The following is a 26,108-nucleotide window of genomic DNA, read 5'->3' as shown; positions in this document are numbered from 1 at the left end:
GCTTCATGTATGTGAGGCAAGCACTCTACTACTAGGCCATATTCCCAGCCCCAGAACCATACACTCTTGCTTAGCTTTTGCCAGTCAAGGCTGGCATTTTACCGCTTGAGCTACCCCGCCACTTCTAGGTTTTTATTGGTTAATTGTAGATCATAGTCTCTCATTTTGTCTGCATGGGCTGGCTTTGAACCATGACCCTCAGGTCTCAACCTCCTGACAGTGTAAGATGTAAGCCACTGGCTTCTGGCTTCCTTCTTTATCTTAAATGATTATAAAACTCAGCCCTAACTCCACTCAAGAGCTGTGTCTATGGGGCTGGGGATATGGCCTAGTGGCAAGAGTGCCTGCCTCATATACATGAGGCCCTGGGTTTGATTCCCCAGCACCACATATACAGAAAATGGCCGGAAGTGGCACTGTGGCTCAAGTGGCAGAGTGCTAGCCTTGAGCAAAAAGAAGCCAGGGACAGTGCTCAGGCCCTGAGTCCAAGCCCCAGGACTGGCAAAAAAAAAAAAAAAAAAAAGATCTGTGTCTATGTCTGCCATTTCTTTTCTTGGAAAGTGAATAAACGTTTGCTTCCTTACTTCCCTGCCTCTTGGTGAATTCTTTCCTACTCTGTGCACCTGCTGAAGCCCCAGGGCCTAAAACTTTTGGTGGCCCATCTGGGGAGAGATCCGTTCCCAATCTTAGGGCAAATTCAGAGTGTTGCTAACCACCATGAGTGCCTTGTCCTGTCACAGCCAGGAGCAAAGCAATGATGGAGACTGGAATGTGGAACTGGTTTTGTGGTACCAGGGAACCTGCTGTCTTACACCAGCCAACAACAGTTCCTCAGGGTCTCATAAACAGGGCCTTTATTTTTTTGCCAGTCCTAGGGCTTGAACTCAGGGCCTGAGTACTGTTCTTGGCTTTTTGCTCAAGGCTGGCACTGTATATCATTTGAGCCACAGCACCACTTCTGGCCTTTTCTATATATGTGGTGCTAAGGAATCGAACCCAGGGTTTCATGTATGTGAGGCAAGCACTTTACCACTAGGCCATATTCCCAGCCCTGAACAGGGCCTTTAGATCATCAAACAGGGGAGTACATGTCAAAGGCAAGGTAGCAGTCTCTTTGAAGTTACCTACACCAGAACAGGGAAACAATCCTATGATTGGTGGCTTCCTGAAAACAGGAGGTGAAGGTGAGCAGCAAACAAACACAATTTGAATAGGCCCCTGCCTGGCACCAAGGTTTGGGAAGTCCAGAAACTGAATAGTTTATACCTAGGGTGGAATCTGTGGTCTTTGTAATGCTAGGAGGAATAGATCTTTCTCAGGCAACTTTGAGCCTTCTGAGAGTCAGAGAATGGCATTCCAATCTCTTTGGCAGACCTCATGGTTCTGCACTTACTAGTTCCCACAGAAAGATTTATTTTGGCTTTCTGGAGAAAAAGACATTTCTTAGAACATGAAGCTAGACCTCTTGGACCTAAAGCTCTGACATCAGTTCTATTAATTCTCTTATTGAGATTGATCAAGGTGGAGAAAGCCCCTTGCCGCATTTAATTCAGAATCCTCCATAGCTTTGGGAAGCCAAAGTCCAAGAAGTTTCTCTGAGTCACTCAAAGGAGGATGCTTCATCTGAACTTTGGGCCAAGAGTGACTAAATTTGATCCCTTTATTTCTAGTTGTCATTATGGACACCACTCTACTGGTCCTACTTAAGGACTTCCCTTTAGGCTCTTTCCTGAAAGATAGGCCTGACTGACCTAAAATGGAAGACCATAATCTAATACTGCCTGACCACAATATAAATTGTCTGACTAATAAGTTCGAGTTAAAAATGGTTCTCATTCCAGCAATAGTGGCTCACACTGTACTCCTAGCTACTCAGGAGGCTGAGATCAGAGGATCATGGTTCAGACCCAGCTGGGGCAGGAACATCTGTGAGACTCTCATCTCCAATTAACACCAGAAAACTGGAAGTGGCGCTGTGGCTCGAAGAGGCAGAACCTTCACCTTGAGCTAAAGAGCCTGGTGACAGTGCCCAGGCCCAGAGTTCAAACCCTATGATCGACAAAAAAAAGGGACATTTTTCAGGCCCTGATTTCAAGCCCTAGTACTGGCATACTCACATAAAAAGGCTCTTTACAGGGGCTTGAACTCAGGGGCCTTTACCTAGCTTGCTTTCTTGTTTGCTTACAACTGACACTCTACCACCTGAGCCACACCTCTGACCCTGCTTTTTCTGGTTAATTAGAAATGGAGTCTCACAGATTTTCTTTCCTGGGCTGGCTTTGAACCAGGATTTTCCAGGTCTTAGCCTCTTGAATAACTAGGATTATAGGTGTAAGACACTGCCACCTGGCCTGGCTCTTTTAATTTTTTGGGGGGTCAGTTGTGGGGCTTGAACTCAGGGCCTGGGCACTGTCCCTGAGCTCTTTTGCTCAAGGCTAGTGTTCTACCACTTTAAGCCATAGTGTCACATCCAGTTTTTGGGTGGTTTATTGGAGATAATAGTCTCATGGAGGGGCTGGGACTATGGCCTAGTGGCAAGAGTGCTTGGCTTGTATACATGAAGCCCTAGGTTTGATTCCTCAGCACCACATATATAGAAAATGACTAGAAGTGGCGCTGTGGCTCAAGTTGGCAGCCTTGAGCAAAAAAAAAAAAAAAAAAAAAAAAAGCCAGAGACCGTGCTCAGGCCCTGAGTTCAAGCCACAGGACTGGCAAAAAAAAAAAAAGTCTCATGGACTTTCCTGCCTGGGCTGGCTTAGAACCATGATCCTCAGATCTCAGATTCCTGAGTAGCTAGGATTGTAGGTGTGAGTCACCAGCACCAGGCTTTGCCATCTTATTCATTCTCTTCCAGATCTTCCTCTTTTTGTCCCCAGGGATCTATAGGTCAGGACATCCCCTTAGACCTCAAAAACACATCTCCTCTCTCTACCTTATTTAGTGTCTGAAGGGGAGGGACCTTCCAAAGATTCTTTTTCCATGTCTGATTGAGTCTGTGAAGGAAAAAAGAATCTATTCTGACCCCAAACCTCATCTGCAAGTTGGCCTCTGGTAAGGGACTAGGAACCTCCATTCCAGAACTGGTTGATATAACTTAAAATCTTAAACAAAAGGGCTGAGGAACAAAGAGAGCAATAATAATAATAGGAGCCAATGGCTCACATCTGTAATCCTAGCTACTCAGGAAGCTAAGATGGGGGATCTTGATTCAAAGCTCATCTGGGAATAAGAGATCCTTCTCCCCAATTACCAAATAAAAATCTGGGCTGGTGGCATAGCTCAAGTGGAACAGCACCAGCCAACCAAGCAGCAAAGCAGGCAGGCAAGTGCAAGCCTGAGTTCAAGCCCTGTGTAACAGCAACTGCCATCTTGTATATGGGCTTAAGGTTGCTGTCCCCCCTCTCTCGCCCCCATCACCTGGGTACCCAGCTGTCAAGCCCTGTTTATTGTTCCTGGGGGCCCATCCACTCCGGTTACTTGAAGTTCCACCCAAGGCCAAAAGGCCTAAATATTCCTGTAAACCTGATAGAGACCTGACACCTTCTCTAGTCTATCCCTTTATGGACGCAGTCACTCGCTAGCATCTAAAATTTCTACTATCCTTTAAGAACTCTCGCTCACTTTACACCCCCCCCAAAAAAAAAAAAAAAAAAACAAACCTGATCAGAAGCCAAATTCGAGACCTAGTATTAGACCTTCCTACCGAGTTCAGCCTGGTGCTCCCATCGACCCCCAGGGGAAGTGGGCGGGCAGGGCCGCTCCGGGGGCGTGGTCGCTCCGAGCACCGCCCTCGGCGCGCGGGGATGACGCCAGGGAAGGCTGGAAAGTGGAGCGGCGTGAGCGGCCGTCTGTGCTCGGGTAAGTGTCTCGGTTCGCCGGCTTCCAGCCCCGGCGCTTCGCCCGCCACTGCGCTCCTTCGTCGCCGTCCCGGGGCGCGGTCTGGAAGGCCTCAGCCCCTCTGTCAGGCGGAGTTGGCGCATCTGGGGGCCCGCATTTCTGCTGTAGGGCGTTCGTCCGCTGGTGAGCGTCTTCCACTGACCCTTGATGTGATGGCCAACCACGTGTGAGGCCCGCCTCCCTCCCAGTCCATAGATTTATCTTACAGAAAGTGTGTCGCTCCTCTGCTTTGCATTATGCACCACGCTCTTTTTAGGGGTACAGCCCTGATGTAGACAACACCCCTCTCTGTACTCCTGGAGCTTATGTTTAATTGGAAGTAGAAGATGAAAATTTTAAGATGATTTCAGTAAAGACTGGCCTGAAAAGGGCGGGGGGGGGGGGCAAGGGGCTGAGTTGTGTAGAAATCTCTCAGCCAAGAAGTTGTCCTTTTTTGCTTTTTAAGTAGGAAGTTGGTTTTTTTTTTTTTTAATGAAGTAGGTATTGTTTATGCTTTGCTAATTCAATGGATATGAAGCAGGCACAGCCCACTAGATTTTGTTCTAGTGAGGACTACATAGTAAAAACCAGGCGCCAGTGGCGGACTCTATCTCCAATTAACCACCAGAAAACAGGAAGTGACGCTGTAGCTCAAAGTGATAGAGCTCTAGCCTTGAGCTGAAGAGCTCATAGAACTCCCTTAGGCCAAGTTCAATCCCCATGACCACCCCCACCCAAAAACAAAACTTTCAAAGTGGCAAATACCGCATAATAAATTTGAGTATTTAGTTGGCAAGTAATGACTACTTAAGAGTGGCTGGTCAAATAAGGCCTTTTTTTTCTTTGTAGGTCGTGGGGCTTGAACTCTGGGCCAGGGCACTGTCTTTAAGCTCTTCAGCTCAAGGCTAGCGTTCTTCCACTTCTGGTTTTCTCGTGGTTAATTGGAGATAAGAGTCTCATGGAGGGCTGGGAATATGGCCTAGTGGCAAGAGTGCTTGCCTCCTACACATGAAGCTCTCAGTTCGATTCCCCAGCACCACATATATGGAAAACGGCCAGAAGGGGCGCTGTGGCTCAGGTGGCACAGTGCTAGCCTTGAGCGGGAAGAGTCTCATGGACTTTCCTACTGAGCTGGCTTTGAACTGCTATCCTCATATCTTAGTCTCCTGAGTAGCTAGGATTATAGGTGTGAGCCACCAGGGCCTGGCCTAAGGCCTTTTTTTGAAGGTGTATTTCCCCTGGAATTTTAGGTAACTAGAAAAAGCTAGATCAGATTAAAGCAAATGTCGGGTTAAAAAAAAAAGTAATGATGTCTTTTTGGACTGAGCCTATCAAATTCAAGGAGTAGAATAGAAACTAGTGTGACTGATGCATTCTAGGTGAGTGTGGTGGCTGGAGGATTATGAGTTAGAGGTCAGCCTGGGCTAAATAGCTAGTTCTTGGACAGCAGACATGGCTCTGGCTTCTGTCCTCACAGTTATGTTCCTATGATCTTGCATGAATCCCAAGGAATGTATATGTGCACCTCATCATCCCATGTTACCAACACCCACTTGGTGATTATGGGCAGATGCATACACTGAGGTTAAGCTCAGGGCCTCGTATATGCTAAGCACATTACTACTGAGCTACACTCAGCCCATGTTTTGCATATTAGTTAAAATCTTAAGATTACCTTGGTTCTCAGAATGCCTGTTATTTTGTCCTAGTTTATCACTAATGTCTAGGCTGTCCTTAAAATCTGAAATAAGCACTGATGAAGTAGCTCAAGAGATTTAGTACCTGCTTAGCGAGTTCTTTGCCCTGAGTTCAAACCTCAGTACCTCTACCCCACATCCCAAAAAAGAAACTTCAAATAATTTAGACACATAAGCTCTTGTTCAATTTTTAAAAATTGAGATTAAGTAACTATATATTATCATGGTACATATTTTAACCTTCAAATTGATGAAAATAATCATTTTACTCTACACAGCTTATGTACTCTATGAACTTTAACAATAAAACCATTTCTTCCAGATCAGATGATACGCACATTTCTTTCCTTTTGCTTAGTACCATCTGTTCCCTCTTTATCATTCCCTCCCTCTCTTCACTACCCTTGAGTTGCTTAATTGACTTTCATCAATGTCCAGTGTAGCTGATGGGCCCCTCTACTGCACTTTTTGTTGTTGTTGTTGGTTATGGGGCTTGAACTCGGCCTGGGCACTGTACCTGAGCTCTTCAGCTCAAGGCTAGCGCTCTACCACTTGAGCCACAGTGCTACTTCATGTTTTCTGGTGCTTAATTGGAGATAAATATTTCATGGACTTTTCTTTCTTTCTTTCTTTCTTTTTTTTTTTTTTTTTTTGCCAGTCCTGGAGCTTGGACTCAGGGCCTGAGCACTGTCCCTGGCTTCTTTTTGCTCAAGGCTAGCACTCTGCCACTTGAGCCACAGCGCCACTTCTGGCCTTTTCTATGTATGTGCTGCTGAGGAATTGAACCTAGGGCTTCATGTATAGGAGGCAAGCACTCTTGCCATTAGGCCATATTCCCAGCCCTCTCATGGACTTTTCTGCCCAGCTGGTTTTGTACTATGATCCTCAGATCTCAGCCTCCTGCGTACCTAGGATTACAGGTGTGAGCCACCAGCGCCCAGCTCTCTGTTATATTTTTTCACCCACTTTCTACTCCTTCTGTGCCCTCCTCCTAGTTTCCCTCAGATGTGCACATGTATACTCCGTATATGAGGTAAAGAATATAGAGTCATCTAAAAATAATAAAACAGTTTTAGAAGAGGTCCTTTGTTTCCTTATCTTTGGTGTTCTTTTCAGTCTGTAAGTTATTTTATGTACATGCGAAGAGGTGCTTGGGTCTTACTATTTGGTGTACATCCTGAGCACTGTCCCTGGCTTCCTTTTGCTCAAGGCTAGCACTCTGCCACTTGAGCCACAGCACCACTTCTGGCCTTTTCTATATATGTGATGCTGAGGAATCGAACCCAAGGCTTCATGTATACAAGGCAAGCACACTTACTAGGCCATATTCCCAGCCCCTGGGTCTTAACTATTTGGTGCTTTTCTTCCCAGACTGTCCTCTTGGTCACACTGTTTATTGGTATCTTGAGTCCTGTTTACTTTGTTATATCTTGTTGTATTTTAAATCTAACACCCACATATCAAGGAGACCATATGCTGTTTGTCTCATATCTTTTTGGCTTATCTTACTCAACATGATTTATTCTAGTTCCATCCATTTTATCCTTTGTAATGGCTGCGTAGAATTCCATTCTATATAGGTACCACCACATTATTTTGGATCCATTCATCTGTAGTGGGGCATCTGGGTTGTTCCCATATCTTGGCTATTGTAAACAGTGCAGCAGTGAATATGGAAGTGCAGGTGTCCTTGTCGTATCCTAGTTCCTATTGCTCAGGGTAGATGCCTAGGAGTGGTATTGCTGGGTCATAGGGTATGTCTATTTTTTTGAGGAACCTCTAGACTGCTTTCCAGAGTGGTTGTACTAGTTTACATTCCCACCAGCAGTGCAGTAGGGTTCCTCTTTCTCCACATCCCCTCCAGCATTTGTTGTTGTCTGAGTTCAGAATATAGGCCATTTTGATTGGGGCAAGGTGGCATCTTAGGGTTGTTTTTTATTTGCATTTCCTTTGTGGCCATGGGTGGTGAGCTTTGTCATTCTTCTGAGAAGTCTCTCTTTAGCTCCCTTGCCCATTTAGTGATTGGTTTATTAGATTTGGGAGGGATTAATTTCTTGAGCTCCCAGTATATGATGGATATTAGGCCGTTGTTGCATTGCTGGTAAATATCTTCCCAATTGGTTGGCTGTCTTTGTAGTTTAGTAGCTATGTCTTTAGCTGAACAGAAACTTTTAATTTCAGTGTAGTCCCATTTCTCGAGTCTCTCTCCAATCTGTAGTGCTCCTAGGACTCTGTTCCGGAAGTTCCTGCCTGTGCCTATAAGTTCTAGTGTCTCTCCTATTCTGTCCTGCAGCAGTTTCAGAGTTTCAGGTCTGATGTTGAGGTCTTTAATCCATTTTGAGTTGATCTTAGTGCTTGGTGACAAGCTGGGGTCCACTTCTACTTTTCTACATGTGGCTGCCCAGTTTTCCCAGCACCAGTAGTTGAAGAGGCTATGAATATTTTTTCTACTGTATGTCCTTGGCTCCTCTGTCAAAAATCAGCTGACTGTAAGTATGTTTTATTTCTGGGTCTTCCAATCTATTCCATTGATTTTTCCAGTTTATTTTTGTGCCGATATCAAGCTGTTTTTGTTATGGCTCTGTAATAGAGCTTGAAATCCAGTATTGTGATATTGTGATATCTCCTGCACTGCTTTTTCCTAGAGTCGTTTTGGATATTCTAGGTCTTTTGTTGTTCCCTATGAATTTTTGGGCTGTTTTCTATATTTCAGTAAAGAATGTCGTTGGGATTTTGATGGGGATTGTGTTGAATTTGTATATCATTTTTGGCAGTATGGCCATTTTCATAATATTGATTCTGCCTATCCATGAACATGGAAGCTCTTTCCAATTCCTGGTGTCCTCCTTGATTTCTCTCTTTAGATTTTTATAGTTTTCCTAAATAGATCCTTTACATTCATTTTTTTTTTTTAAAGGACTGTAACTCATCACTTCAGGAAAGATACCTGCAAAGATGTCTCCAGTCCTTCACTTTTATGTTCATCCCTCTGGCCATGAGGGAGCAGCATCTGGACGTGCTCTACGGAAACTTCAAGAGAAACTCCCAGAGCTCCAGAGTGTCGAGACAGAGCTGTGCTACAATGTGGATTGGACAGGTTGGGCCCGGGTATTAGATTCTTGAAGGAGGTTTGCTGGTGCCAGGAGGTTCCTCAGGCTTTCTTGTGCCCTGTCTTCCTGTAGCCACAGCCCTCCCAAATGCCGAGGAGATGAAGAAGCTGTTATGGCTGTTTGGTTGCCCCCTGTTACTGGATGATGTTGCTGAGAAATCCTGGCTTCTTCCTGGCCCCAATGACCTGCTGCTGGAAGTTGGGCCCAGGTACGTGGGTTCATCCTTGGACAGCTTGTTTGATGTTCCTAGGCTTATCTTTCCTTTCATATTCATGATTCCCCCTTCTGCTTCCATTTTACTCCTTCTTCTTATGGTCCTTGGAGGATTTTGGTTTTCCTTTGGTTCCATCTAGCTCCTAGACATATTCTTGAAATAAACTGCTTGCATTTTGATAAGTTTTAGGTGCAGCCATTTTTTGTTTCTATTTTTTTGTGCTGGCACTGGGGCTTGAACTCAGAGCCTGGGAGCTGTCCCTAAGCTTTTTTGCTCAAGACTGGAGCTGCAACTCTATTTCTGTTTTTTGCTAGTTAATTAGAGCTATGAGTCTCATGGACTTTCCAGTCTAGTTGGTTTTGAACCTAGATAGAGCTCAGCCTCCTGAGTAGTTAGGATTATAGGCATGAGCCATTAGCACTTAGCTTTTTGTTGTTGTTGTTGAATGAATTATCTCTCTGCCCCCCAGCTAGGCTTTTTCACTCTAGGTTAGCTGTCTACATGGCTCAAAGTGTAGTAGCTGTTTGGAGATAAGAGCTTTCTAGGGATGGTTCTGTGGCTCATGCCTATAATCCTGGCTACTGAGGAGGCTGAGATCTGAGGATTGTGGGTCAAAGCCAGCCCAGGCAGGAAAGTCTATGAGACTCTGATCTCTAGTTAACCACCAGAAAACAGAAGTGGCACTGTAGCTCAAGTGGTAGAGTGCTAGCCTTGAGCTGAAGAGCTCAGGAGCAGCGCCAGGCCCGGAGTTCAAGCCCCAAGACAAACTTAAAAAAAAAGTTTTGTAGACTCTTCTGCCTGGGCTGGCTTTGAAACTCTGATCCTCAGATCTCAGACTCCTGAGTAGGTAGGATTACAGAGGAGAGCCACTCATGTCTGAATGCCTTTTTTTTTGGTATCAGGGTTTGAACTCAGGGCCTTTTACCTGCTTAGCTGGTACTCTATCACTTGAGCAACTTCATCAGCCTAGGTTTTTTTTGGCCAGTCCTGAGCCTTGGACTCATGGCCTGAGCACTGTCCCTGGCTTCTTTTGCTCAAGGCTAGCACTCTGCCACTTGAACCACAGCGCCACTTCTGGCCGTTTTCTGTATATGCGGTGCTGGGGAATTGAACCCAGGGCCTCATGTATACGAGGCAAGCTCTCTTGCCACTAGGCCATATCCCTAGCACTCAGCCTAGTTTTTTGTTGGTTAGGAAATGGAACCTCTCAGACTTCTCTGCTCAGGCTGGCCTCAAATTGCCATCCTCTGGTTCTCAGCCTCCTGAGTAAATTAGGATTATAGAGGTAAGCTACTGGTGCTGAACTTGAGTGACTTTTTTTTTTTTTTTTGGCCAGTCCTGGGCCTTGGACTCAGGGCCTGAGCACTGTCCCTGGCTTCCTTTTGCTCAAGGCTAGCACTCTGCCACTTGAGCCACAGCGCCACTTCTGGCCGTTTTCTGTATATGTGGTGCTGGGGAATCGAACCCAGGGCCTCATGTATACGAGGCAAGCTCTCTTGCCACTAGGCCATATCCCCAGCCTTGAGTGACTTTTGAAAGCAGGTTTCTTGATGACCAGTCTTAAGCTTAAGACCAGTAGAAAAAGACTAGTGAGGAGCTAGGAATATGGCCTAGTGGCAAGAGTGCTTGCTTCATATACATGAAGCCCTGGGTTCGATTACTCAGCACGACATATATGAGGCCAGAAGTGGTGTTGTGGTTCTAGTGGCAGAGTGCTAACAGCCTTGAGCAAAAAGGAAGCCAGGAACAGTGCTCAGGCCTTGAGTCCAAGCCCTAGAACTGGCAAAAAAAGAAAAAAGAAGAAAAAAATAAATAAAAGAATAATGAGGCCAGGCTACAGTGGCTCACGTCTGTAATTCTAGCTACTCAGGAGGCTGAGATCTAAGGATCACAGTTCAGTTCAAAGCCAGCCTGGCAGAGAAGTCCTATGAGACTCACTCTTAACTCCAATAAACCGCTCAAAGACTGGAAGTGGCGACGTGGCTCAAGTAGTAGAATGCTATCCTTGAGCACAAAGGCGTTGGAACAGCACTCAGGCCCTGAGCTCAAACTCCACAACCGGAAAAAGATCCACTTTTAGCTGAGCCCTGCAAACTCTCAGATTCTAATCATCTGCTTAACTCTTCAGGCTGAATTTTTCAACTCCAGCGTCCACCAACATTGTTTCTGTGTGCCAGGCCTCTGGATTGGAGGCTGTGGAACGAGTGGAGACTACCCGGCGCTACCGGCTTTCGGTGAGGCAGTAGACTGTCAGGGTAGAGAATCAGGTGCATCAGAGTTAAGAGATTAGTTCCTAAACTCTGGGAAAGTAATAGGAAACGCTGGGGGTGGGGGTGGGGGTGGGGGTGGGGTGGAAACTGCGTGGTTGTGAAAGTTGTTTGCTTACCTGCAGGTACCTAATTGAGGGTGAGTAAGGTAGAAGTCCAGCCTGGGCTTCCTGAACAAATTTACATTCTGGCATAGGTTCATGTCTGGAAGGGAGTTTCCCCCCCACCCCTCATTGTTTGTTGAACTCTGGGCATGGGCATTGTCCCTGAGCTTTTCACCTCTAGGCTAGTGCTCTACCACTTGAGCCACAGAGCCACTTCTAGTTTTCTGGTGCCTAATTGGAGATAAGAGTCTCATGGACTTTTCTGCCTAGGCTGGGTTTGAACCTTGATCCCCAGATCTCCGCCTCCTGAGTAGCTAGGATTACAGGCGTGAGCCATTGGTACCCAGCTAAGGGAAACTTTTTTTGTGTGGCTTAAACGAAGATGCTACATGGAATCTAAGGATATAGCTTAGTGATAATGGTTTGTATAGGAGATATGTGGTCCTGAGTTTGATACTGGTACTGCAAAAGAAAAAAAAAGCCACATAAAGATGAAGTAGGCTGGCTTTACATTAAAGGGCTGAGGATGGGCCCTTAGTTTCCATTCTTCAACTCTATCCCTTGATCTCTGTGTGTCTCATTGCTAGTTTTCCAACCCTCCTTCGGCTGAGATAGAAGCCATTGCTCTGGCTGCCCTCCATGACCGGATGACGGAGCAGCACTTTCCCAATCCCATCCAGAGCTTCTCCCCTGAGAGCATCCCAGCCCCTCTTCATGGTCCCATTAACATACTGGCTGAGGGTCGGGCTGCCCTGGAGAAAGCCAACCAGGAGCTAGGTAAGCAGGGGTCCCTGGGAGAGGTAGGAACCAGCCAGGATAGTCCAGCAGGGATGTTGAGACTGAAGTATCATCACCTGAGGACTAGTCAGCCCCTCCAGCTCTGAGTTTGTCTCCCAGGTCTAGCTCTAGACTCCTGGGACCTGGATTTCTACACCAAGCGCTTCCAGGAGCTGCAGCGGAATCCAAGCACTGTAGAGGCCTTTGATTTGGCCCAGTCCAATAGGTGAGGAGGCACGGGTCAACCCCATGGAATTTAGAAGAGAAGGCCATGGGGACTTGTCTTCTTGGCTCTCCCTCACTGTAGGGACCTCCTGAGTCCGAGCACCTAGGCTTTCTGCCCCTCCAGGAATCTACCTTCAAATCTTTGGTTTAATCTTCACTTTGGATAGTCCATTGTAGTAGAGTGCTTGTTAAGTGATAGGTTTCTGGAATATATTACAAATACTAAGGCTGAGTGGTACTGGCTCAGAGGATCCTGGTTTAAAGTCAGCTGGGGCAGGAAACTCCATGAGACTCCAATGAAGCACCAGAAAAGCTGGAAGTGGAGCTGTGGCTCAAGCGGTAGAGTGCTAGCCTTGAGCAAAAAAGTAAAAGAAGGGGCTGGGAATGTAGCTTAGTGGTAGAGAACTTAGCTAGCATGCATGTAGTGATTCCTCAACACCACATAAACAGAAAAGGCCTGAAGTGGCCCTGTGGCTCAAGAGGTAGAGTTGCTAGCCTTGAGCAAAAGAAGCCAGGGACAGTGCTCAGGCTCTGAGTCCAAGCCCCAGGACTGGCAAAAAAAAAAAGTTAAAGGACAGCATCTAGCTCCTTAGTTCACTCCCTGGGACCAGCACAAAACAACAACAAATAGTAAGAATAGGCTGCAGGGGCTGGCAATGTGGCTTAGTAGTAGAGTGTTTGCCTAGCTTGCATAAGGCCTTGGGTTCAATTTGTTGGTACCATATAAATGAAATAAATAATTTTTTAGAAAAGGAATAGGCTGTAACTCCTGTTGAGAATACATGATACTGAAGAATGACATTTGTTCCTCTCCTACCTTTCCCTCCCCTTGTCACCCTGCAGCGAGCATAGCAGACACTGGTTCTTCAAGGGCCAGCTCTACGTGGATGGGGAAAAGCTGCCACATTCTCTATTTGAGTCCATCATGAGTACACAGACATCTTCAAATCCTAATAACGTCCTCAAGTTCTGTGACAACAGCAGGTTGGCAGTGCCCTGGGCTGGGGTGGCCTTGATACTGGGGGATAGGGAGCCCAGGCCCTCGTTGGTTTGGTCTAGATCAGGAAGAGAGCAGGGAACAGAATGGATGTATCCACAGTGCAATCCAGGGGAAGGCAGTCCGATTTCTACAGCCCGAGGACCCTACACAGCCGAGCTGCTTTCGGCCACAGCAGAGGCTAAGACATGTTGTTTTCACTGCAGAGACACACAACTTTCCCACAGGTAAGGGATTAGGTGAGGTTAGGGAGAAAGGGAAGGTCCAGGTCCCAGGCCTCTGGGTCTGAGCCTGAAACATGGAAGCTGTCCTTATTCCCATGGGTGGTCAGGGTTGGCTTTGTCTCTGTGACACCCACACTTCTTTCTTCCCTTTTCTCTTTACAGGAGTGGCCCCCTTCAGCGGTGCCACCACAGGCACGGGGGGCCGGATCCGAGACGTCCAGTGCACGGGCCGCGGGGCCCATGTGGTGGCTGGCACTGCTGGCTATTGCTTTGGAAACCTGCACATCCCAGGTGCCATCTCCTTTCTACTTGCCTTCCTTTCCAGATTCTTCGTCCTGGAAGACACCAAACTTCTCTCTCTCAGGACGGAGTCATCTGGGTACCTTTTCTTAGGACTGGCTTTGCAGAACCACAATTTTCCTTTAGAAACTACCATCTAGCCAGGCGCTGGTGGCTTACTCCTGCCTGTAATCCTCGCTACTCAGGAGGCTGAGATCTGAGGATCACAGTTCAAAGCCAGCCCAGGCAGGAAAGCCCATGAGACTCCTATCTTCAGTAAACTACTTGGAAAATACAGAAGCGTCTCTATGGCTCAAAGTGCTATAGAGCGCTAGCCTTGAGCACAAAGAGGCTCAGGGACAGTGCCCAGGCCCTGAATTCAATCCCTAGGACCAGCAAAAAAAGAACGGAGGGAAGGAAGGAACTACCATTCACTCAGGAAATATGATATTAGATGGATCTGTGATCAACACTTTTGCCAGAAATTCAGTTTCTTGATCTTGAGGAAATCTGATCCTGGGACTGGGCTATAGCTCAGTGATAAAGAATTCTTATTTAGCATGTACAAAACTCTTGAGTTTTACCCCCTGTCCCATGAAGAAATCTGATGCTGAGAGGAAGGAAGGCTGGTGTGGGAGGTGAAGAGCAGACCAATACTCAGCAGGCTCTTCACCTCCCACCTAACAGGGAGTCCTTGGTAGCTTACACTTTCCTGAAATGTATCCTCCATCCTCCATTTTTACAGTCTACTCAGCTTTCTTCTTCCCTCTCAGGTTATGATCTTCCCTGGGAGGATCCAAGCTTCCAGTACCCTGGGAACTTTGCCCGGCCCCTGGAGGTTGCCATTGAGGCCAGTAACGGGGCTTCCGACTATGGCAACAAGTTTGGGGAACCAGTGCTAGCTGGTAAGCCTTGGGAGTATGGGAGAATATTAAACATCAATCCTAGAGGGACTTGGGGGCAGTGTCCAGGGGTAAAGACATTGGGCTGGGGAGTGGTCTCTTCCCCCTCCCTTGTGATGTCTGCACTCCAGGCTTTGCCCGTTCCTTGGGACTCCAGCTCCCAAATGGTCAACGGCGTGAGTGGATCAAGCCCATCATGTTTAGCGGTGGCATTGGGTCCATGGAAGATGAGCACGTGGGCAAGGAGCTCCCAGAGCCTGGTAAGAGCTGCTGCCTTTCTCTGTGTCTAGCCATCTTCCCAGTGCAGAGCAGCTGCCAGGAGAGGATTATAAGGACCTTCTGTCGCAATTTTTTGTTGTTTTTCTTTTTGTACTGGGGCTTGAACTTGGGGTCTGGGCATTGTCCCTTAGCTTTTTACTTGAGGCCTGGTGCTCTGCCACTTGAGTCTCACGGACTTTTCTCCTGGGCTAGCTTTGAACCAGATCCCGAGATCTCAGTCATTCTTCTGAGTAGCTAGGTGTATTTTTTTTTCTTTTTTTGTTTGTGTGTCAATAAGAAAGCATTGCCTAATCCAAGGTCACAAAGATTTACTTGTATGTCTTCCTTAGATACTTTTCATGTTTGGTTTTTATTTTGCCAGTCCTGGTGCTTGCTCTGGGTCTGAGCAACTGTCCCTAGCTTTTTTTTGCTCAAGGCTAGCACTCTACCTCTTGAGCCACAGCGCCTCTTCTGGCTCTTTCTATATATGTGGTGCTGAGGAATCAAACCCAGGGCTTCATGTATATGAGGCAAAAACTCTTGCCACTAGGCCATATTTCCAGCCCCCCAGATACTTTTTTTTTTTTTTTTTGGCCAGTCCTGGGCCTTGAACTCAGGGTTTGAGCACTGTCCCTAAGCTTCTTTTGCTTAAGGCGAGCACTCTACCATTTGAGCCATAGCACCACCTCTGGCTTTTTCTGTTTATGTAGTCCTGAGGAATTGAACCCAGGGCTTCATGCTAGGCAAGCACTCTCCCGCCAAGCTACATTCCCAGCCCTCAAATACTTTTTTTTTTGGCCAGTCTTGGTCCTTGGACTCAGTGCCTGAGCACTGTCCCTGGCTTCTTTTTGCTCAAGGCTAGCACTCTGCCACCTGAACCACAGCGCCCCTTCTGGCCGTTTTCCATATATGTGGTGCTGGGGAATCGAACTGAGAGCTTCATGTGTAGGAGGCAAGCACTCTTGCCACTAGGCCATATTCCCAGCCCCCTCAAATACTTTTATAATTTTAACTTTTACCTGTAGGTTTGTGGTGCATTTTTTTCTTTTGATCTTTGAACCCCCAGGACCTGACACATGCTAAGGAAAATATCTGCCATTGAATTACATCCCCAGTCCCTCAGATACCATTTTGATCATGTGTGTGTCTGTGTGTGTGTGTATGTGTACACATGCGTGTGCCAATTGTAGGGCTTGAATTCAGGGCCTTGGTGCTGTCCATTAGCTTTTTTTGCTCAAGGTTAGCACTCTACCACTTGAGCCACAGCTCCTCTTCTGATTTCTTTCTGGTGTTTAATTTGAGATCAGAGTCTCTCGGACTTTCGTGCCTGGGTTGGCTTCGAACTTAGCTTCTTGAGCAGCTAGGATTACTGCTGTGAACTATTGACTCCAGCTAGGAATAACTCTTTGAAGCATTTTCCCAAAGAAGAGCTGTGTTTGTGTACTTTGTGGGCACGTTGTCTTCTCTAGAGATTGTATAGTTGGCTCTCCATCTAGTGAAATGCTAAGATCTCATTCCCCTCATACTTCCTTACATTAATGGCCTCTTGTGTTGCTGTTCCCTTACAATCTGATTCTACACTCCTTCCCTGTAGGCATGGAGGTTGTAAAGGTTGGGGGTCCTGTCTACCGGATTGGAGTTGGGGGTGGAGCTGCTTCGTCTGTGCAGGTGAGCTTGAATAGCTAGGGACACAGATTCTGTGTTGTCACTGAGCTGCAGGAGTGCCTGGCTAGGGTGTGGCTTTTTTTTCTAGCCTCCAGGAGCTGAGCTATGTTTTATGTTCCCCCAGGTACAGGGAGACAATGCCAGTGACCTGGACTTTGGAGCTGTGCAGCGAGGAGACCCGGAGATGGAACAGAAGATGAATCGTGTGATCCGGGCTTGTGTGGAGGCTCCCAGGGGAAACCCCATCTGCAGCCTCCATGACCAAGGCGCTGGTGGCAATGGTGAGCACTGGGCCCACCTTGTCTGCTGATAGATTTCATTCATTATAAGGCATCAAGGATCTGCAGCCTTCACCAGCTCCGCATCAACATCTTTACCCATTGTACTGTGTGTGTATGTGTGTGTGTGTCTGTCTGTCTGTCTGTGTTGGTACTAGAGCTTGAAAGGGCCTGGGTGCTATCCTTAGCTTTTTTTTTTTCCCCCACTCAAGGCTGGCAGTCAGCTACTTAAGCTACATCTCTACTTCTGGCTTTTTTTTTGGCCCATCCTGCAGCTTGAACTTAGGTCCTGGGCATTGTCCCTGAGCTTCTTTTGCTCAAGGCTAGCTAGCACTCTTATCACTTGAGCCACAGCACCACTTCTGGCTTTTTCTGTTTATGTGGTACTGAGGAATTGAACCCAGGGATTTATGCATGCCAGGCAAGCACTCTACCACTAGGCCACACATTCCTATCCCTGGCTTTTTGTTGGTTAATTGGAGATAAGAATCTCATAGACTTTCTTGCCCTAGGCTGGCTTTGAACTGTCATCCTCTCAAATCTCAGCCTCCTGAGTAGCTAGGCCTATGGGCATGAGCCATTGGCACTTGACCCCCCTGTACATTTTGGACAGGATTGGGTAGAGAGTGGAGCCAGTTTCCCTGGGACAGTTGGAGACCAGGAACTGAGTGTCCTTTGTTTACATGGAACTGACCATGATGGGGTCACCACCATCTCCTTGCAATCCTCTCACTAGGCAATGTTCTGAAGGAGCTGAGTGACCCCGCGGGAGCTGTCATTTACACCAGCTGCTTCCAGGTGAGTGTCATCCTCTCTTCCCCCAGCACCTATCCTTCCCTGTCTTCCATTCCCAGCATCAGTGTGAAGCATGACAGTGCCCACTGACTTTCTCCTTCCTTCCTATGTGGCTGTGCAGCTGGGTGACCCAACCCTGAATGCCCTGGAAATCTGGGGGGCTGAGTACCAGGAGTCAAATGCACTTTTGCTGAGATCCTGCCACAGGGACTTCCTGAGTCGGGTCAGTGCCCGGGAACGCTGCCCTGCCTGCTTTGTGGGAACTATCACTGGAGACAGGAGGGTAAGTTGTGAGCAGATCCTGTAGGCAGGCTTGGGTTGTCTGGATATGTGGGCTGGAGGGAGAATGGCCAAGGGATGGAGAAGAGAAGAGCATGGAGATGTGGGCAAGCAGGTATGGGGAACAGAAGTAGGCAGCGGAAAGAAGGTGGGGTTCTGCAGGGGAAGCCGAATAAAGGGCAGAGGGAGCGTGCCTGGTGTCTGTCCTGACATCTGGGTTCATTCCCTGCTGTATTCGTAGTCTCGTTTCTCTGGTCCATAGATAGTGCTGGTGGATGATCGCGAGTGTCCTTTGGGAAGAAATGGCCAGGGTGATGTCCCCCCAAGGCCTCCTCCAACTCCTGTGGACCTGGAACTAGAATGGGTGCTGGGCAAGATGCCTCAGAAGGTATTCGGGATAGGGATGAGAGTGTTTTTTCTCTATGATCATCTTCCAAGCCCCCCCTTCTGTATACAGGTGCTTTGTCACCTGTGTGCCCACATACCTGGATGCTCAGACATCCCTATTGCTGTTTCTATCACAGGAATTCTTCCTCAAGAGGAACCCTCCTGTGCTACAGCCTCTATCCTTGCCACCAGGGCTGAGTGTGCGCCAGGCCCTTGAGAGAGTTCTAAGACTGCCTGCTGTGGCTAGCAAGCGCTACCTCACCAACAAGGTCCTCCCACACCCTACTGGGGCCCCCCAGCCCCTACATCCTTCCTTCTCATGACCTCCTTGGCCTCCCACCCTCAGGGACTCTGATAGGGGGCCATAGGCCTAGGGGTGGGGAGGTATGTAGCAGGGACAAAATAGCCTTCCTCATGGCCTGGTCTCCTTGCTGTTCACCCTCTTCATGCTCTTTCCTGCATGTTGGGGGAAGCTGGGTCTCCCACTTCCCTATGTCATCTCCCTGTCCCTTTACCCTCTTGCCAATTTCCCCTGGGTCCACAGGTCGACCGCTCGGTAGGCGGCCTTGTCGCCCAGCAGCAGTGTGTAGGGCCCCTGCACACTCCGCTGGCTGACGTGGCTGTTGTGGCACTGAGTCACCAGGAGCTCATAGGGGCTGCCACTGCTCTGGGGGAGCAGCCAGTGAAGAGCCTGCTCGACTCCAAGATTGCTGCCCGGCTGGCTGTGGCTGAAGCTCTCACCAATCTGGTGTTTGCTCTGGTCACTGATCTCCGGGTAAGTCCCCCTGCAGCTTCTGCCTGGCCTGCATATCTCACCATCAGTGGCTTATTCTCCTTCTTGCCCTTCATTTTTCAAGTTCTTAAGCTCCCAGGCTCTGTGCACCTCCCTTCTCTAATGCCAGCATCACTGTTCTCAGGATGTGAAATGCAGTGGGAACTGGATGTGGGCAGCCAAGCTCCCAGGCGAGGGTGCAGCTCTGGCGGATGCCTGCGAGGCTATGGTGGCTGTGATGGCAGCCCTGGGTGTGGCGGTGGATGGTGGCAAGGATTCCCTCAGCATGGCTGCCCGGGTTGGCACTGAGACTGTGCAGGCTCCTGGTGAGGCTCAGGGCCTCTTGAGGGAGGGAGAGGGTTGTGGGGTTGATCGGGTGTTTCGGTCTATCTTACTCCTTATTCTGTAGGGTCACTGGTCATCTCAGCCTATGCTGTCTGTCCGGACATCACAGCCACCGTGACTCCTGACCTCAAGCACCCTGGGGGGAGAGGTATGGATTCGTTCTCCTCCCTGCATCATTTGAAACCATCCTTGGCTTGAAGTCTGATTTGTGAGTCCTAGGTGCCATCTTCTTGGTGCAAGGCTGTCGCTTTCTGGGACTGGCATACTGAGATGTTATGCAAGGATGGGAACACTTTTCTTTTTTGTCAGTCGTGAGGCTTGAACTCTGGGCATGGGCACTGTCCCTGAGCTCTTCAGCTCAAAGCTAGTGCTCTGCCAGTTGAGTGTGTGGTTTTTGGAGTGGTTTATTGGAGATAAGAGTCTCACGGACGTTTCTACTCAGGCTGGTTTTGAACTGTGATCCTTAGATCTCAGCCTCCTGAGTAGCTAGGATTACAGGTGTGAGCCACTGGCACTGGCGAGGCTGGGAACACTGTAAAGACAGATCTTCCTGAGCTGACTATCCTCTTCCGTTACCCCATACTTTCTCCTCAGGCCATCTGCTCTACGTGCCTCTGAGCCCTGGGCAGCACCGCCTGGGGGGTACAGCTCTGGCCCAGTGCTTCTCCCAGCTTGGGGACCACCCTCCTGATCTGGACCTTCCTGAGAACCTGGTGCTGGCCTTCAACATCACCCAGGGGTTGCTGAAAGGTGAGTGAGCTTGGGTGAGTATGGTGATAGAGTTTCACAAGCTGAGAGAGCTAGTATGGAGCTGAAGTGATCCAGGCCCTGCCCCTGGTTCAGTGTATGTCTGCCTTCTCACACCTCACCAGCTGTCAGGCTTGCCCAGAGCTGATGAGTGTTTTCTTCCTCTAGACCGCAGCCTCTGCTCGGGTCATGATGTCAGTGATGGAGGCCTCATCACCTGCCTGCTGGAGATGGCCTTTGCTGGGAATTGTGGGATAGAAGTGGATGTGCCTGCCCCAGGGGTTGATGGTGAGAAATTGAGGGTCTCTCTCAGGCTTAACTGCCTCCCCCACCCTGCAGACCCCATTTGGTAAAGAATGGAGTGTCTCTGGCTTGTTTGATGAGTCTTCCCCATCTTTTTTTGTGCTGCCTTCTGACCTCTGACCCAATTGTACTCCCTGTTTCTGACTACAGCCCTCTCAGACCTCCCACAGTCCCTGGCACAACTCCTCGTCTCATCTTCCCAGTCTTCGTCCCACCCTGAGTCCTGGCAGTACCCTTGTCACCTTGACTCACTCACCTTGCTCCCTTAGTGCTGCCAGCGCTGTTTGCTGAGGAGCCAGGCCTCGTGCTGGAGGTGCAGGAACCAGATGTGGCTGGAGTGCTGCAGCAGTACTGGAGCGCTGGCCTGCACTGCCTGGAGCTGGGCTGCACAGGCAAGCCTGGCCCTCATGCTATGGTGAGGAAGCCAGGGAGAGAGCAGTGCCCATGGGGGATTGGAGTTAGGAAGCTTGGGTCACCTTGCCTGCCATGGAGGATGGTTCTTTCTTCTAGCCCTTGATTGATGATTTCCCCTTCCCAGGTCCGGGTGTCAGTGAATGGGGCTGTGGTTGTGGAGGAGCCTGTAGGGCAGCTGCGAGCCCTCTGGGAGGAGACGAGTTTTCAGCTGGACCGGCTGCAGGCTGAGCCACACTGCGTAGCAGAGGAGGAGCGGGGCTTGAGGGAGCGGACAGGGCCTAGCTACTGCCTGCCTCCCACCTTCCCCACGGCCTCCGTGCCTAGGGAGCCAGGTAAGGGCTTCCTTGGGCGTGGAACATGGAGTGGACTCCTGAGCCAGCCTGGAGAAGTTGTGTGGGTAGTTGTGGTGGGGTAATCCTTAGGTTCAAATCACTTCTTCCAGGTGGTCCCACCCCTCGAGTCGCCATCTTGCGAGAAGAGGGCAGTAATGGAGACCGGGAGATGGCTGATGCCTTCCATTTGGCTGGGTTTGAGGTAAGCAAGGTGGCTGGCAGGCCTGGGGGCCTTGCCACAACAGCCTTGGGCTGTGGCTCTTCTGATCTTCTCCCTGTCCTGCTAGGTCTGGGATGTGACCATGCAGGACCTCTGCTGTGGGGCCATTGGGCTGGACACATTCACTGGTGTGGCCTTCGTGGGCGGCTTCAGCTATGCAGATGTCCTAGGCTCTGCCAAAGGTCAGTGTGCACACTACAGCAGCTCTTCCACATAGAACTGAGGAGGTACCTTGGCCCCCTTCTTCTGGGTTAGGGATTAGCCTGTTACCTCCACAAAACCAGAGGAGAGTAAACAATCTGGCTCAAGGCCAGATACCAGCAGAAAGCTGAGGTGGGTGGCTGGATGGGGCTGTGCCAACCTCGAAGGTGCATGTCCTATTTAAAGGGGCAGTTGCTGCCCAGCTTGAGCAGACAGTCTTGTGGGGAAGATGGCTATGCATGCTCAGATCTTGGGGCTTTTGAGGCAAAGTGTTACCTTGTAGCCCAGACCAACCTGAAACTCTGAATCTGCCTACCTCAGTCTCCTGAGTGCTAAAATTAACAGGTGTCACTACCATGCCCAGCTAAGGCCAGGTCTTTGGTGTTTTGAGACACGTCAAAATATAGTGGGTTTGGGGGCTGGGAATATGGCCTAGTGGTAAAGTGCTCGCCTCGTATACATGAAGCCCTGGGTTCGATTCCTCAGCACCACATATATAGAAAAAGCCAGAAATGGTGCTGTGGCTCAAGTGGCAGAGTGCTAGCCTTGAGCAAAAAGAAGCCAGGGACCGTGCTTGCCTGAGTTCGAGCTCCAGGACTGGCAACAAAAACAAAACCAAACAAAATACAGTGGGTTTTTTGTTGATTTTTCCTACCTGGTGTTAGGGATTGAACCCAGGATCTTATGGATGCTAGGTAACCACTCTACCACTGAGCTACATGCATCTCCAGGCCAAATCTTACTTTTGTTTAATTCTTTTTTATTAAAAAAAATTTTTTTTTAGCTGGGTGCCTGTGGCTTATGCCTGTAATCCTAGCTACTCAGGAAACAGATCTAACGATCATGGTTCGAGGCCAGGCCAGGCAGAAAAGTCCCTATGAGACTCTTCCTCCAGTTAACAACTAAAAAAACAGAAATGGTGCTGTGGCTCCAGTGGTAGAGCACTAGTCTTGACCACAGAGAGGCCCTGGCCCTGAGTTCAAGCTCCACAACTGACAAAAATAAATTATTTTTAATATTATCTCTAAATAATTGTACAAAGGGGTTTCATTTGGCCATGTCAGTTCATGTGTACCATGTATCTTGATGATTGTCATCACCACCCCCAAATCTTATTTTTAATTAAATGTTAGGCAACTAAATTTTTTTTGTGTGGGGGCCAGCCCTGGGGCTTGAATTCAGAGCCTGGGCATCGTCCCTGAGTTCTACCACTTGAGTCACAGCTCCACTTCCAGTTTATTTTTGTTGTTGTTGTTTGTTTTAGTGGTTATTTAGAGACAAGATTCATAGAGACTTTCTTGAAAGCCCAGGCTGGCTTTGAACTGTGCTCCTCACATTTCAGCTTCCTGAGTAGCTAGGACTGGACTATAGGCATGAGCCATCAGCACCTGGTAGAAAAAAAATTTTTTTAATGTGCTTATGGCTAGCAGAAAGATAATCATGGGCTACTTTTGGTCCCCATTAGCAACAGCTGATGAAAACAGATGAGGAGGGCTGCTGAGGGCGTAGTTCAAGTGGTAGAGTACTTGAGTGCAAGGCTGAGTTCAGTACTCTTAAAAAAATAATGATAGGGCTGTGCATGGTAGCTCACTCCTGTAATTCCACCCATTTGGGAGACAGACAGGAGGATCACCAATGGATGCCAGCATGGGAGAAGTTAGGAAGGACCCCCCCCCCCCCCAGCCTCCAGTCACAACCAATAGGCTGGACAGGGTGGTGTACCTTATCATCCAAGCTAACAGGGAGGAGCAAATAGAAGGATGGAGGTAGAGGTTGGCTTGGGCAAAAATGCAAGATTCTATCCAAAAAATATCTAAAGCCAAAAGGGCTGGGAACAGGGCTCAAGTGATAAGAACACCTCCCTGGCAAGGACAAAGTCCTGAGTTGAAATAGGATCACCAGGAAAAAAAGAAGAAAATAATAGAAACTAAAGCAAATGAGGGGCTGGGAATATGGCCTAGTGGTAGAGTGCTTGCCTCATCTATATGTACATGAAGCCCTGGGTTCGATTCCTCAGCACCACATATATAGAAAAAGCCGGAAGTGGCGCTGTGGCTCAAGTGGTAGAGTGCTAGCCTTGAGCAAAAAGAAGCTAGGGACAGGCCCTGAGTTCAAGCCCCAGGACTGGCAAAAAAAAAACCAAAAAGCAAATGAGATTTTCTTCCCTTGAGGTTTCCAGGCTCCACAGAGAGGGAACACTTGCAGAGGTGTTCATTCTTAGCTTTCCCCTTTCCTCAGGCTTCCCACATCTCATCTCAACTTACCTGTTTCTCTTAGGGTGGGCAGCTGCTGTGACCTTTAACCCTCAGGCCAGAGCTGAGCTGTGGCGCTTCCGGAAGCGGCCGGACACCTTCAGCTTGGGCGTGTGCAATGGCTGTCAACTGTTGGCTCTGCTGGGCTGGGTGGGAGTTGACCCCAATGAAGAGGCAGCAGAGGGGGACCATGACTCCTGGCCAGCCCAGCCTGGCCTTCTGCTTCGGCACAACCTGTCTGGACGTTTTGAGTCCCGATGGGCCAGCGTGCGTGTGGGGCCAGGTCCTGCCCTGATGCTGCGAGGGATGGAGGGGGCCGTGCTTCCTGTGTGGAGTGCTCATGGCGAAGGTGAGGCCCTAGAAAAGGGGGGCTTAGGGTTGGTGTCTTGGAGCGGGGGTTGGGCCTGAAGGAACTCGGCTTTCACCTTCCTTCTTTCCTCCCAGGTTACATGGCATTTTCTTCTCTGGAACTCCAAGCCCAGATCGAGGCCAAAGGCTTGGCTCCCCTCCATTGGGCAGATGATGATGGGAACCCCACAGAACAGTACCCCCTGAATCCCAATGGGTCACCAGGGGGCGTGGCTGGTGTCTGCTCCCATGATGGCCGCCACCTGGCCCTCATGCCACACCCTGAGAGGGCTGTGAGGCCCTGGCAGTGGGCATGGAGTCCCCCTCCATTCAACACCCTCACCACCTCCCCCTGGCTCCAGCTTTTCATCAATGCCTGGAACTGGGCCCTGGAGGGACGCTGCTGAACAGGCCAGAGGTGGGCCCACAGCCAGTTCCCCAAGTGTCTGCTGCCCTCTCCCCTATCACCTTCAGGAGCACCCCACACGATCGCCTCCTGGACAAGCAAGGACCAAAATGCCAAAACTGTCTCAGTTGCTTTCCTAATCTGCATCTGTTAGCCTTTCATAACGAGCCGTTCTCTGTTCTATGTCCTAACATGGTTTGCCTCCTTCCAACCCCAGGAAACAGCCTGTTACGGGGGAAAAAGCTGCTAAGAGTTGGGGGTGGTTTTGCTGATCCCACTTTATGCCCCAGAAATTACCACAGTGTGCCTCATTTTCCTCATTTGGATATTAAGGGATTGGTCCCTGCCCCCCCCCCCCTTTTTTTTTATTGCTGGTTTGAAATAGGGTTTTACTCTGTAACCCTGGAATTCTCATCTTCCTGTCTCAGCCTATGGGCTTGTGCCACACCTGGCATTGTGTTCCCCTTTTCTCTTGGGGTTTACAGTGTGGAGAGCATATGCAAATCTGTTTCTGGAAATAACAACATGTATGGTGGTAGATGTGAGGAAGCTACTTGCAGGATTTTCCCATGATGGGATTTCGGGCTGTGTTTCAGGGACATCCTGGTGCCTGCCTCTGAAGTCCATATTCCTGAAATTTGTTTGTCCTGTTTTCTTCAGTTCGTTAGTGTCTTGATTAGCTATGGCACCAAGCAGCAACGCACCCAAATATAAGATAATAGCTCTACATAGCACCACTGAGCCAAGCTGGTGTTGGACTTCTAATATGTACAATGAGATCTCAAGGACATTTAGCAAAATACTTGATAGCTCCTCTCCCCTTTCTAGCAAAGGAAGGCTTATGGGTAGTTAAACTGCTTCAGGTTGGTCACTGAATTTTCGAGGGACAGCTGATTCTTACCAAGGGGAGGTCGCACTTCCAGGAAGCAGCTCCCCTCCATCATTTCTTGCTTACTTTGTTCCCAAAGATGTATACAGAAGTCACTTCCTCAGGCCTACTACATTGTTCAAGTTGAGTCTGTTGACCCTCTAAAAAAGTTGGGACATCTTGATTAAAGAATTTTTTCCTGAAAATGAAGCCCCATTATTGACTGAGATGGACAGGGGTCTTAACTTTTTGCCCGGGCTGACCTTGAACTCTGAACCTTGATCCTTCAGAGTAGCTTGGATTACAGGTTTGAGCCACCAGTGCCTGTCCTCAAATTTTTGGAGGTAGTTTCTGGCTGGGTAAGATGACCTACTAGATAGGACTACTCTGTTCTCAGTATCCAAGAATCCTGTGCTTAGCCCAGTTCCTCTTCTCTACCTAAATCCCTAGCAAGTCATTTCAGGGAGGAAGCTCTTCTCTTCCCTTCCTCTGCAACAGGCTTCCAAGCAGGGATTTTAATTTCATATTTCAACATCACTGGGGAGAGCTGGGGTATCATTGCAGAT

General features: G+C 48.7%; 1 protein-coding gene across 4 annotated transcripts; it reads left to right on the top strand.

Moving 5' to 3' along the window:
- Positions 1–3,810: 3,810 nt before the first annotated feature.
- Positions 3,811–25,748, top strand: Pfas (phosphoribosylformylglycinamidine synthase). Of its 4 annotated transcripts, none has more exons than XM_048366067.1 (28): positions 3,811–3,858; positions 8,491–8,670; positions 8,756–8,891; positions 11,026–11,131; positions 11,856–12,045; positions 12,166–12,271; positions 13,114–13,254; positions 13,370–13,494; positions 13,654–13,782; positions 14,544–14,675; positions 14,804–14,932; positions 16,525–16,598; positions 16,720–16,876; positions 17,610–17,671; positions 17,790–17,951; positions 18,210–18,335; positions 18,472–18,603; positions 18,879–19,109; positions 19,252–19,432; positions 19,516–19,599; positions 20,046–20,201; positions 20,367–20,486; positions 20,771–20,916; positions 21,040–21,247; positions 21,358–21,449; positions 21,535–21,649; positions 23,946–24,269; positions 24,365–25,748. In XM_048366067.1, exons 2-28 carry the CDS (start codon positions 8,529–8,531, stop codon positions 24,673–24,675), a joined length of 4,017 nt encoding a protein of 1,338 aa, XP_048222024.1. In that variant the 5' UTR covers positions 3,811–3,858; positions 8,491–8,528; the 3' UTR covers positions 24,676–25,748. The 4 variants fall into 4 exon arrangements, with proteins under 4 accessions (XP_048222024.1, XP_048222023.1, XP_048222025.1 ...); XM_048366066.1 differs by lacking the exon at positions 3,811–3,858 and adding an exon at positions 3,881–4,020; XM_048366068.1 differs by lacking the exon at positions 3,811–3,858 and adding an exon at positions 4,989–5,255.
- The last annotated feature ends 360 nt before the right edge of the window (positions 25,749–26,108 follow it).

Source organism: Perognathus longimembris, chromosome 17, assembly GCF_023159225.1.
Source record: "Perognathus longimembris pacificus isolate PPM17 chromosome 17, ASM2315922v1, whole genome shotgun sequence".
NCBI classification, from domain to species: domain Eukaryota; kingdom Metazoa; phylum Chordata; class Mammalia; order Rodentia; family Heteromyidae; genus Perognathus; species Perognathus longimembris.
Note: the sequence above shows the minus strand (reverse complement) of the source record. Positions and strands in the feature narration are given on the sequence as shown.